The sequence below is a fragment of the Crocuta crocuta genome, unplaced genomic scaffold (assembly GCF_008692635.1).
Source record: "Crocuta crocuta isolate KB4526 unplaced genomic scaffold, BGI_CrCroc_1.0 scaffold83, whole genome shotgun sequence".
Taxonomy (NCBI): domain Eukaryota; kingdom Metazoa; phylum Chordata; class Mammalia; order Carnivora; family Hyaenidae; genus Crocuta; species Crocuta crocuta.
The window spans coordinates 4,171,462-4,183,704 of NW_027529638.1; the positions used below are offsets into that span (position 1 = coordinate 4,171,462).

Genomic DNA, 12,243 nt, shown 5'->3' on the forward strand with positions numbered 1-12,243 from the left:
TGCAGTAAGGTGGCACCCCTGCCCTCCCCTGTGCTTAGTTTTCTACGGTCCATCACCTTTTTAACATTTAAAATTTTTTAAAATTTATTTTTAATTTTTTAAATTTGTATCCAAGTTAGTTAGCATATAGAGCAGTAATGATTTCACCAGTGGAATCCAGTGGTTCATCCCCTAATAGTATAGCACCCAATGCTCTTCCCAACAAGTGTCCTCCTTAAAGCCCCTTGACCATTTAGCCCATCCCCCACCCACAACCCCTCCAGCAGCCCTCAGTTTGTTCTCTATATTTAAAAGTCTCTTATGTTTTGTCCCCCCGCCCCGTTTTTATTTTATTTTTGCTTCCCTTCCATTATGTTCTTCTGTTTCGTATCTTATATTCCTCATGTGAGTGAAGTCATATATTGGTCTTTCTCTGACTGATTAATTTCACTTAGCATAATACCCTCTAGTTCTATCCACATTGTTGCAAATGGTTAAGATTTCATTCTTTTTGATTGCCAAGTAATACACCATTGTATATGTGTGTGTGTGTGTGTGTGTGTGTGTGTGTGTATACACAACATCTTTTTTAATCCATTCATCTATCAATGGACATATGGGGTCTTTCCATAATTATAGTCCCTCACCTTGATGATAAAACACAAAATAAGGAAGGCAACTCAGTGATATGCATAATAGATTTACTCTTCCAGTCTTCCGGCAGGGATGTGGGGATGGGATAGGTGGAGATGATGTTACCAGCCTTTGGGAAATAGAGAGGGTAGCTGAACTCTACTTCTTTTTTTTTTTTTTTTTTTTTAATTTTTTAAATGGTTATTTATTTTTGAGAGAGACAGAGTGTGAGTGGGGGAGGGACGGAAAGAGAGGGAGACACAGAATCCGAGGCAGGCTTCAGGCTCGTAGCTGTCAGCACAGAGCCCGATGCAGGGCTTGAACCCACGGACCGTGAGATCATGACCTGAGCTGAAACTGGACGCTTAACCACCTGAGCCACCCAGGCACCCCAGCTGAACTCTACTTCTAAAAGCAACTGCTGGTACCAATCTGGGGCCCTTTTGAGCTCAAGTGGTAAAATTGTTTTGCTTCTTGGTTTTTCTCCATCTTTGGCTTAGGAATCAGCATTTTTGGCTTTGTCAAATCAGTTACTGCTTTCCTTCTGCTTACCAGATTTTTGCTGGTCTCTTTTATATCATAGGTTCAATTTTTCAGCCTTTTATTCTAGTGGGATCACAATTGAAATACTTGGTGTGATCTACGCTTTCCAACAAAAAGTATATTTTAATATTTTTCTTGCCAATAAATCTACTTCTACATCAACATTTAAATGACTCTCTTTTTAGAGATCTAACTTATCCCCTGTTGTAAATATGGGCTGTTATAAGCAATTTTGTAAAGACCCTCCTTCTAGCTAAAATTCATATCAGTCTTTAAATAAATTTAAAATGTGAGAAAATTCTGAATCCTATCTTAAAATGTTTCTTACTAAATGACATCTTACTACCAGCAGTATGAAGATGTTTCCTTTTCTAATGTAAACCATTAAGTGTAAAGATTCCATTTAGCCACTTTTGCCACCAAATGGGAAATCCTGCCGATGTTTAGTTCACCCTGTATACTCAGGCTGTGCCTGGAACAGGAAAGGCACCTGATACGTATTTGCTAACTAGACATACGCATAATGAATTCATTTTAATTATTTTGTTTTACAACTTCAAAGGGAAGAGGTCTGGTATGAAGCAGGGTGTAATAAGTTTTAAATATCTTATTTTAATCACTTTGAGTTACTTTGAGGTTGCTCAGCTCATAAAGTAGTAAGACTGAGAACCAGGTTTAAAAAGAAACAAGCCAGCATGGCAGGGTGATATATAGACTGACCTACATCCACTTCACCTGGATCGGAAGCAGTGCCAAGGCGTTTATGCAGGTGACCTTGTAACAAAGGGCTTTAAATATAAGATACTAACATTTTAGAATTTAAGGATAAGCCTCCTCCTGTATAGAGATAATATACATCTATTGCGGTAAATTATATGGTTGGATTAAATAAATATGATTTGCTTAATCTAGTCCTGGATTTCTCAGAGTGGAGTCTGCATGTGGTCTGTGTCAGAATCACATGGGAGCTTGACTATTCACTTCCCGTGGCCCACCTGAGACCTGTGGAATGAGCATCACTGTGAGTGGCCCGGGATTTGGCATATAACAAACTCCGCACGTGCACATGGCCGTCTACAGGTCTTCTCTAGACTAAACTATAAGAAACCATTAGAGAACGTTAGGTACACATTTTATGCAAATTTGAAAAATCTAATGAATTTAGAATTAATGGTTGGGGGATATTCTGGTAAGCTGACTTAACATGTTTTGTTGCTTTCCCCTTCAATTATCACTAAGAGTTCAACTAATTAGCTTCCCATATAGAAATGATTCTATCTTTTTTTAAACCTCTCATTCTCTGATGGAACCAGTGGCTAGAGGCATTAGTTTGTGGTTTAAGAAATTAACACATGCGTATGTATGCACGTGTATTATTGCTATACATAATAGCAATAATATGCTATTGAGTATATTGCATCTCTGGCCTAGAATTTCAGTGTTTTAACCAGGCGTCTTTAGATAATTTGTTTTAATTTGTTTTGTTTTAACTATAGGCAAGCTCAATTTGTTGTGAGAGAGATTTTAAATCAAACATTGCACAGGTGGACAGTTTATGCAGTGACATGGCACATATGAGAGCTCTTGCCACAACGCCTGAAATATAATAGGCATCAGTGAATGCACGTCTCCTTCTGGAGTATCTGTCTATCCCACAGATACTGCATCATTACTTTTTCAAAAGTGGTGGTAAAGAGGGAAAATATGAAAGCCATCTTAGCCTTAGGTCACCCTATATTAATGAAACGTCTTACTATTTAAAAAGTAAATAGATCCTTCCAATGATATTAACTAGCATTAATCAAGCATTACTATGTAACATATACACCCTAAGCTGTTGACATAAGGTAGGTGCTTGTAATAACCTCCATTTTTATGATAAGTGTAGCACAATGAGAGTATGTATAAAGTTATCCAAGGTCAAGCAACTGGTAAATACTAAAGCCTAATTCTGAACTCAGAAAATCTGTCTGTAGAGATCACATCTACTATTGTGTCTTCCATCAAAGATGTACGACCATTGCTACTATACGTAAAAGTTGACGGGGAAGAGGTATATTGTTTGATATATCTTAGAGATAACTAAGTTTTCAATCCTACCCAATTTTGAATATTAAATATCTCTAATAATTTCTTTAAAAAAGACATGATATACCTAAAGTGAAGAGATGGGTTGGAAGGCAGTTTTAGGGCCCAGACATTCTGGGTTTAAATGCTTTCTTCATGATTTATTAGATGTGTGCAGATCACTTAAAGCCTTAAATTTGTCATCTGCAAATGGAAATGATAATATTTACCCATACCATTAGCATACAGAGAAGAGATAATCTATACCCCTATCTCACTGAGCTCTTTGCACTCAAGTACAACTATTCTAATTTAATGTATAGGATGCTATCTTGAAGGGGTTATGGGAATTTATGTGTTTTATATGAGATATATAATTATAATAATTATATGATTTCTAATGTCAAAATCATTAAAATATCTGTTTAATCTCATTGTTCATTCAATAGCAGACTTTGATTCGTCTGTCCCACAGATACTCAGACTCTTACTCTTTCTTCTTTTCAGCAAATTTACTTGATAACATGCTTTTGCGAAGTTCAGGAAAATTAAATGTGGGCACCAAGAAAGAGGATGGTGAGAGTACAGCCCCCACCCCTCGTCCAAAGATCTTGCGTTGCAAATGCCACCACCATTGTCCAGAAGACTCAGTCAACAATATTTGCAGGTTGGTCATATACATTATTTAAATGTAGTTTTAACAGAGAGTCATACTTTTTAAACTACAGAATTGTAGGCTGATGTCTTCCAAGAACACACGCTGAGGAGTAGTGCCTAACTCCGTTAACTTGCAGAGCAGAGTCTGTGTTTAGAAAAAATACCCAATTGCATTTTGCCCAAAATGGTGTTCTGAGATCCTTCTTCCTTTCTGCAAGCATCACATATGCACATAAACATAGAGCATAGATCCCAGGCTTGGGGCAAGTGTCAAGCAGCAAAAACCAGTTGTTGACTTTCGAAAGACCTTGTCCCCCAGATAAATTCAACAGCAGAGGGTGTCAAATGTGTGATAATTTTTCTTTAACCATTCATCATGTCAGTGGTGGTTCGTCTTATGGAAAGAACACCTGCATCCGTAGGAATATTCACCAACGATGGGTGATAGAGCTTATGTGAGTCCACCAGCTGTTAGGAAAGATGTTGTCTGACTACTAGAGACCTAAACTCCTTAGTGGAGAATCACATTTGTGACAAAACTTTATTTGAAACTGGACTCTTTAACTCTTTCTTTCTTACGCATCCTTATGCAGCCAGGCACCCATTTTGCCAGGCACCATAGCCTGCATTCACACACCCATATGAGGACAACAGTGGGTGGAGAGGCAGAGCCTCATGAGGCCACTGTGCCCAGGGAGATAGGGCAGAGTAACCAGACAAGTACCCATCTCAAGAGTTGAAATGTCAGAGAAGCAGAATCTCCCTCGAGAAAGGTAATGGACCAAAGGGGAAATGGGCTGCTAGGTTTGAAGTCCAGGCAGAGTATCTGAATAATCATCTGGGGCCTCATTACCCAGGAAGGAACATGAAGATAAGCTGAATTCTTTTTTGAGTTCCTGAGGAAGAAAGTGTATCCTGAGATATGCAGCTCAAGAAATTTCTATTAACTGAATGACAGAGAGGAAACTTGGGTATGCTCATAAATATGTATCTCCTTTAATCAGCAGAACAACCCAGCATGGTAAGGGATGTTTATTTCTTAGATATATTATCTATATATATCCTTATATCATTAGATATAAGGAATTCAGGACCCAGAGAGGTCTGGTAACTTGGCTCTTATGCAGTAGAACAAACTTGGGATCACTGCATTTTGTGCCATGATAAAATGATTCCAGAGCTCAGACACAGTATTTCCTGGGAAACACTACCTCCTTTGTAGCAAGTGGAAAAATTATCAGGAAAATGCCAGAGTTTTCTGAAGAAAAGAAAATTATTAAGAGAAAACATATTAGCGGGATACTTTACTATTTTGCCTGGATCTGTAATTAAGAGTAAATCTGTGTGTGCCATTTGAGCTATACTTCTGGTGATTATATGGGCAGGCTTTCCACAGCCATCCCAACTTTAAATATTTTGTTCTATTTTCCTTAAAGGCCATTGAAGCATCCTAAATTGATTTGAAAGAAAGTGTTCAGACAGGATTAACAGAAGTAGAGATTTTCTGTTGTGGGAAGGAGAAACTTGGCATGTTCAAAGAAGACTGGTTTCCCTGAAGTGCAGGAGCAGAGGGAGGTGTGGCTGTAGTTGCGTGTGGAAGCAGGAGAGATTACCCACAGCCTGGTCGGCTCTATTAAGGATGTTCATCTTATTCCTAGAAGCATTGGGAAGCCATTGGGAGATTTGTTTAAGCAGTTGTAGCAGTGGGTATTGATGTGGACTTAGGAAGGACAGTTCATGTGAGAGAGAATAATCTTGGATTAGGTTGATGCTGGTGCAAGTATGACATAATGTGTTGGGGAAATATTCAGAAGGAAAGTTTTACGTTGGTAAATTGGATATAGGAGGGGTCCCAGAGGGGCTTCACCAGTTTCTGGATGTATATTTAGATGCACAGTGTAGGCTTTTAATGAAAGAGGACAGAGGGAAATCATCCAGTTTCAATCTGGACATACCGAGTTTAAGGTTTTTGATACCTACAAAATGGAAATATCAAAGAGTAAGCCATGGGATATGGGTTTGGAGCTGAGATAGAGTCTGGGGAGAGAGTCTAGAATGAGTGAGTAGAACATGAGTCAGTTTTTGCTGTGAAACAAGTGAGCTCAGATTCATAGTAACTTACAACCAAAGACATTTATTTTTTCATTCCTGGCTCTACAAATGGGCTGCCGCTGTGCTGGGTCCTGCTGGGTTAGGTGGACTCGGCATTGGGCCGCTGCTTCAGTTCAGGCCTGCTCCACTTGTTTGCTCATCCTTCCCAGACCAGAAGCTAACCAGAGAATATTCTTTCTTACTTGACTGTGAGGGAGTGACCTCTTAAAACTTCTGCTTGTCCTCTAACATTGCATTTACCAAATCAAATGACATAGTCAAGCTCAATGTCAGAGAGAAGTCATGGCTGGGGCAGGGCTTGAAGAATTGAGTACAGTAGTAAAATAGTCTGATCGACCAGAGTAGGACTGAGCCTTGAGACATTTAATGGTTGTGTCAGGGAGGCTCTCCCCACAAGATTCAGAATGAACATAAAATAGTGAGTATGGTATCGTTAAAGCCAAGTTTACAACGGGAAGTAAGATCAGCTGTGTTAGAAGCTGTTAGGGGTCAAGAGGATAAGAACCAAAACATGGCAGATTTATTGACCTTGATAGCTGCAGTTTAGAAATACTCCTCCCAAAGTGCTGAATCTTGACCAACAGCCAACCCCTGAACTGGATCTCAAAGGAGCTAGTGTTCACTCTTGGGCAAAATGCACATCTTTTTTGCTAACGGGATGTTAACTCCAGTTGAGTCTCCTGTGAACTGAGATCAATCACGTGAATCACAGGGCCTACTTTTATTCCTGAGCCCTAAGACCTAGAATAAATTTGGGCCTCCATTCCCATAAGTCCACAATCTATTCTGACTTCCAAATCAGTACTTCTCAAGCAGTCTCTGGTGAACGATGCTCCCCACCAAACCCCGTAAGTTGTACTGATACATTTCTAGAATACAATAAATTGTAATAAATTCATTCTGGTAAATGAATTACTAGAAAAATGAATACAAAAATTCTTGCACATCGCATGCTCAATTTTTTTCCATTTTTCTGTTATTTAGATTCAAGAGAGCTAGATGTATTACTCTTCAAGTTTCTGTTTCCATAATACCCTCCTCACAGACCACTGGCAAGCCATTTGCTGACCTGGAAGGGAACATACTTGGGGTAATATTCATTAAATCTTGCACTCCTGGGTGAAGGAGTTCTAGACCCAAGGGTATGCTTTCTTGAGCTTAGATGAGGGCTTGTCCAAACCCTGTGGCCTGAGGTCTTGTAGGGTGTTCTTAGTCAATTTGGGCATCCTAGGGAGGTCTTCTGCTCATTACCACTCCCATACTCCTGGGCAGAATAATCTAGGAAGTGGCCCGAATCAGGAATGTATCATACTTAAAAGAGATTTTGAAAGCCCACATGATAATTCAGACTATATGTCTAAAGTTTAGAGGGTTTTTAAACTCTTCATGAGCAGCACCAATCACATCACCAGCCAACACTAAGGCCAGAGTCATTCTTGGCCTTGATTCCCACCATGTGCGGGTGTGTCTGCTTCTAAAATCCATGCCAATTCCATTTCTTCATAGCGTACATGTTAGAAGATGCTGTGCAAATGAGCTGAATAAAGTATTAGAATCTTTCTTTTATATCCATAATTCAGGAGGTGAAGCTGTTATTTTTCTCCCTCAAGATAATACCTAACTTCTAAATATCTTTCCAGCTGTTACTGTACCTTATTAATCCTTCCTGTTCATTTTCCAGATTTATTGTCAGGGTCTTAGACAATCACTGTATGCCTTGAAAGCTTTGAAGTCTCCTGGAATAACTCTTTTTACATGACTTTCACCGTGCAAAGGTTTTGTCTTATTTTCCAGCCTTGTTTGTCTGTTTTTTCTTCTATATAACATTGTCCTGCTTTACGGGTCCTTTCTTGGTTTACTTGTCTTGGCCTCTGATACTTATTTTTGTTACTACTTATCACCTCTCTCCCATTCATCCCGGTGCTCACACAAGTGTATCCGTTTGCAGAAATTATTGTTTTACTCTTTTTCAGAGATGATTTTAAATACTTCACCATATTTTAATACTTACTGGGTTTGACGAAGAATTCTGTCTGGACAGTTTTCAGGGTTTACAGGCGTAAGAAACAATCGGATGTCTGCACAAAAGATATGCAGAGGATACCAGGCTGCCTAAATGAGAAATTAGAGAAGTCCCCCAGCTGTGCCTTGAGGAGTCACAAGGAGAAGAAGGAAGAGCTTAGGGGCTTGTGAGCCTTTTTATAAAGTTTGCATCGACCCAGGAATTTTAAACCTCCTGCTTGAATGTGATGGTGTGAATTTTCTGACAGGGGCTCCTGACCCGAGATCTCAGTATTTAAAGTGCACATTATTCTTATTTGTTTATACATCTTCCATTGCATCGAGTTTATTCCACCATTGCTCAGACCATCTGAATACTGAGTTTTATGATCTTTAGAATTTTTTTTCAGTAGAAGATGTGAGTTAAAACCATCGCACTTACAAGAATAAGTTCTTCCTTAGAATTTATAATTTAGTTGGAAGAGGCTGTGATTTCACATTAACTTATCAAAATTTTTATAAGGAATAACTCTGCCTTTGTGCCTCCTAGTCATAAAATGAGACTGTTAAATGGGCCCATTTGTTGTTGGAGTTCATGGAAAATGAATAGTGTAGAGCCCTTTAAACTTCTACATAGAACCGTTAATGATTTTTAAGCAGAGAAGGAAAATGTAAGATTTATCAGGACGTGCTGTACAGAATCATTTAGAGTCCAGAGGGAGGAGGCAGGCAGGCCTGCTGGGAGGCTTTCCGAGAAATCTAAGTGAGAGACCAAGAACCTTTGCACAAGGTGAGAATATTTAAATGCTCGATTCATATAAAAATTGAGACAAATTCAAAAGATCGTGTACCTCATAGAAGAAAATGAACAAAATGCCAAATCACTTGGTACGGCTGCTAGAGAAGGATGTAAAATAGTTACACATCCTTTTGTTATTAAAATTTTTTTAAGTTTATTTATTTTGAGAGGGAGGGAGACAGAGTGCATGCGGGAGCGAGCAAGGGAGGAGCAGAGACAAGAGGAGAGAGAGAATCCCAAGCAGGCTCTGCACAGTCCGCACAGAGCTCAGTGTGGGGCTTGAACTCAAGAACTGTGAGATCATGACCTGTGCTGAAACTGAATTGGATGCTTAACGGACTGAGCCACCCAGGCACCCCAATGGTTACACATTTGTGAAAATAAAGGTCATCTCTCACGTTGGAACTTTATCATTAGTGTAACTTTACCTTCCTCCAGTTCAGTGACATCTCAGAGGAAAAACCATAGCCTGGGACCAGTAGTAGCCATATGTATTTTACCCTCTTTCCCTCACTACTATGGGAATCCATCCATCTGAGGTGATAAGGAAAAAAAAACATATAAACTTGAGGATTCTCTTACTTTGACAATTACCACTGTTCAACATTCTTCTTTGCTGTTTTCCCAGGTCAGTAGAAAACGCTTGACCAACTTTTATTTCTATCTTTATTGCTAGAATTTGAATGACTTAGTTTCTTCTAGGATTGTGGCATTCATAGACTATAAGCTCTTACAAAGCAAAGGCTCTATCTTCCTCACCCTGTATTCTGGGCAGCTAACTCTGCCTGAATCATTGTATGCTCAATAAATGTTTGTCAAGTGAACTACTGTTCACAAAGCTGTAAGCAGTTTTTAGCTGTTTTAGTTAACAAAATTTACATGACTTAAATAGCCAGTCTAAAATTTGTATATATCTTTGAGTTTATCTGTGACAGAAAACTTTGAAAACTTTTATTCTCCTGAGTGTGAAATAGGTACTTTAAAAAAATTTAATGTTTTTTATCTATTTCTGAGAGAGAGAGACACCAAGTGAGCAGGGGAGGGTCAGAGAGAGAGGGAGATAGAATCTGAAGCAAGCTCCAGGCTCTGAGCTAGCTGTCAGCCCAGAGCCTGATGTGGGGCTTGAACCCACGAACCATGAGATCATGACCTGAGCCAAAGTTGGACGCTTAACTGACTGAGCCACCCAGGTGCCCTGAAATAGGTATTTTAGAAGATAGAATATTCTCAAGGACTGATTTAAAATGGACTTAAAACCAAACAGTCTTTCTAATCAGTTCTGACTGAAACTTAAAAGAACTTTAGGAATTCTAGTATTTCTCCCATACTGAAATAAAATTGGCATAAATATTGGGGCACCTGGATGGCTCAGTCAGTTGAGCATTCCAACTCTTGATTTCAGCTCAGGTCATGATCCCAAGGTCATGGAATTGAGTCCCACATTGAGCTCCATGCTGAGTGAGGAACCTGTTTAAGATTCTCTCTCTCTCTCTCTCTCTCTCTCTCTCATTCTCTCTGTCTCTCAGACACTCTCTCTCTCTCTCTCTCTCACTCACTCTCTCACTCTCTCTCTCTCTCCCTGCCCTTCTCACCACTCATAATCTATTTCACTCTCCCTCTGCCTCTCTCTCCCACTGGTGCTCTGTCTCCCTCCATTAAATTTATTTATTTTTATATTTTTATAGTTTATTGTCAAGTTGATTTACATATAACACCCAGTGCTCATCCCAACAAATGCCCTCCTCCATGCCTATCACCCCCCCTTCCCCTCTCCCCCACCCCACCCCCAGCCCTCAGTTTGTTTTAAAAAATGGCATAAATATGGAGAAGCAGTCAGTGTTGACAACTGATCACCTTTGTACACAGCTGTTCTATTTTGTTCATTACTTGTCTTTACCTATAACACAGGGGCAGCATTTCTGAAATGTTACATCAGTGGTCTTTTAGAAATTTTTTTTAAATTTTTATTTATTTTTGAGAGAAAGTGCAAGCAAGGGAAGGGGAGGGACAAAGGGAGACACAGAATCTGAAGCAGGCTCCAGGCTCTGAACTGTCAGCACAGAACCTGATGCAGGGCTCAAACCCATGGACCATAAGATCATGACCTTAGCCGAAGTCAGAAGCTCAACTGACTGAGCCACCCAGGCTTTCCCAGTGTTCTTTTTTTTTTTTTTTTTTTTTTTAAATTCTTAGTCATTACTGTAACCAAATGATCCATCCTATATCCCTGTATACATCTCAGTACTTTCAGTTTTGTTTAAAAATATTCCTATTTTGTTTTCTTCATGAGTCTTCATTTCTTCTTCTTATCACTTTAAACACCATGGGAATGATGAGGTAATAATAGTCAATATACAACATTTAAAAACTAAGCCTAAACATGGCAGCCAGTCAGCAAAATATTCAAATAAGCCCGTGGGAGGACTTAATTGCCTTTTGTGACATTCCGCAGCCCTCTCTCAGTGGAGGGAGTTGAACAGCTCTGACTCCGGAGCATAGCTTTGTTTACGTTTGTTTGCTTGAGAATTGTAAAGCCTCAAGTGATTCTAAAGTTTTTATAGTTGTACTTTTCATTTCCAGTTAGTGTTCCTAACTAGCTGGTAATGTCAACGAGAAGCTTATAAATTATTTTTGCTTTGTTGCAGATAATATGCACTTGAAATGGTTCTCTAACCTTTTTGCTTGTCCTCCAACTAAATATTTGATTTCTGTCCGAATTTATGACTTAGGGGACACTGACTTTTCTCCAGGGTTTCTTTCATTCTCCACACCCTCTTTATATTTTTAGTTCCATTCTCTTGCAGACCAGGGAGTGTATTTTTAAAGCTTGAATTTACTCTCCCTGATGTTTCTTTATATTTCCCAGGACATTGTAAGAGTAACTTGCCAACAGCTTAACTAGCATTTTTTTTTCTCTTTTTTGATCCTGATGAGTGCCTTTCCATATATTCAGATTTCGAGTAAGGGGACCTCATAAATAAGGAGAAATTATTTTTTTTTTTTTTAGATTTAACATACTGTATCACTCTTTTCCAGCCCTGTGAATTCCTAATGTCAGAAAATTAAAATGACTTTATTTCTGATAATTCCCGAATCTTACTTATGATGAGAAAACTAAGTCACACATATGGTCTAAATGGGAAGGAAAGGAATAAAACAATCACATATTGTCTGCTCATATTGTTTAAATTTCTAAGGGGCAACTCTTTTATTTATTGCCTTCAGTGATTACATGCTTTAGATTTTCATAGCAATTTCAGTAAATTGGCTAAAAGCCCCAAAGAATTCAGAGCAAGGTCTGTTCAGAGGCAGCCTATATTCCACAGCAGTATTCATGCATTTGACCTTAGTCTAACAGAGATTTACCATTGGCCCCTCCTAGTCATTCAATTAGTATATTTGAGCTTCGCTGTTCTAGTTCTTATGAACTGACATATTTTGGATCACTTGAG

At 39.0% G+C, this 12,243-nt stretch overlaps 1 protein-coding gene across 1 annotated transcript in view; it reads left to right on the forward strand.

Moving 5' to 3' along the window:
- The window catches only part of BMPR1B (bone morphogenetic protein receptor type 1B), a 64,568-nt gene that overhangs the window by 12,537 nt on the left and 39,788 nt on the right, over window positions 1-12,243 (forward strand). The window contains exon 2 of the mRNA XM_077762328.1: window positions 3,730-3,889. Coding sequence (XP_077618454.1) covers window positions 3,747-3,889 — 143 coding nt within the window. The 5' untranslated portion in view covers window positions 3,730-3,746. The remainder of the gene's footprint in view (window positions 1-3,729; window positions 3,890-12,243) is intronic.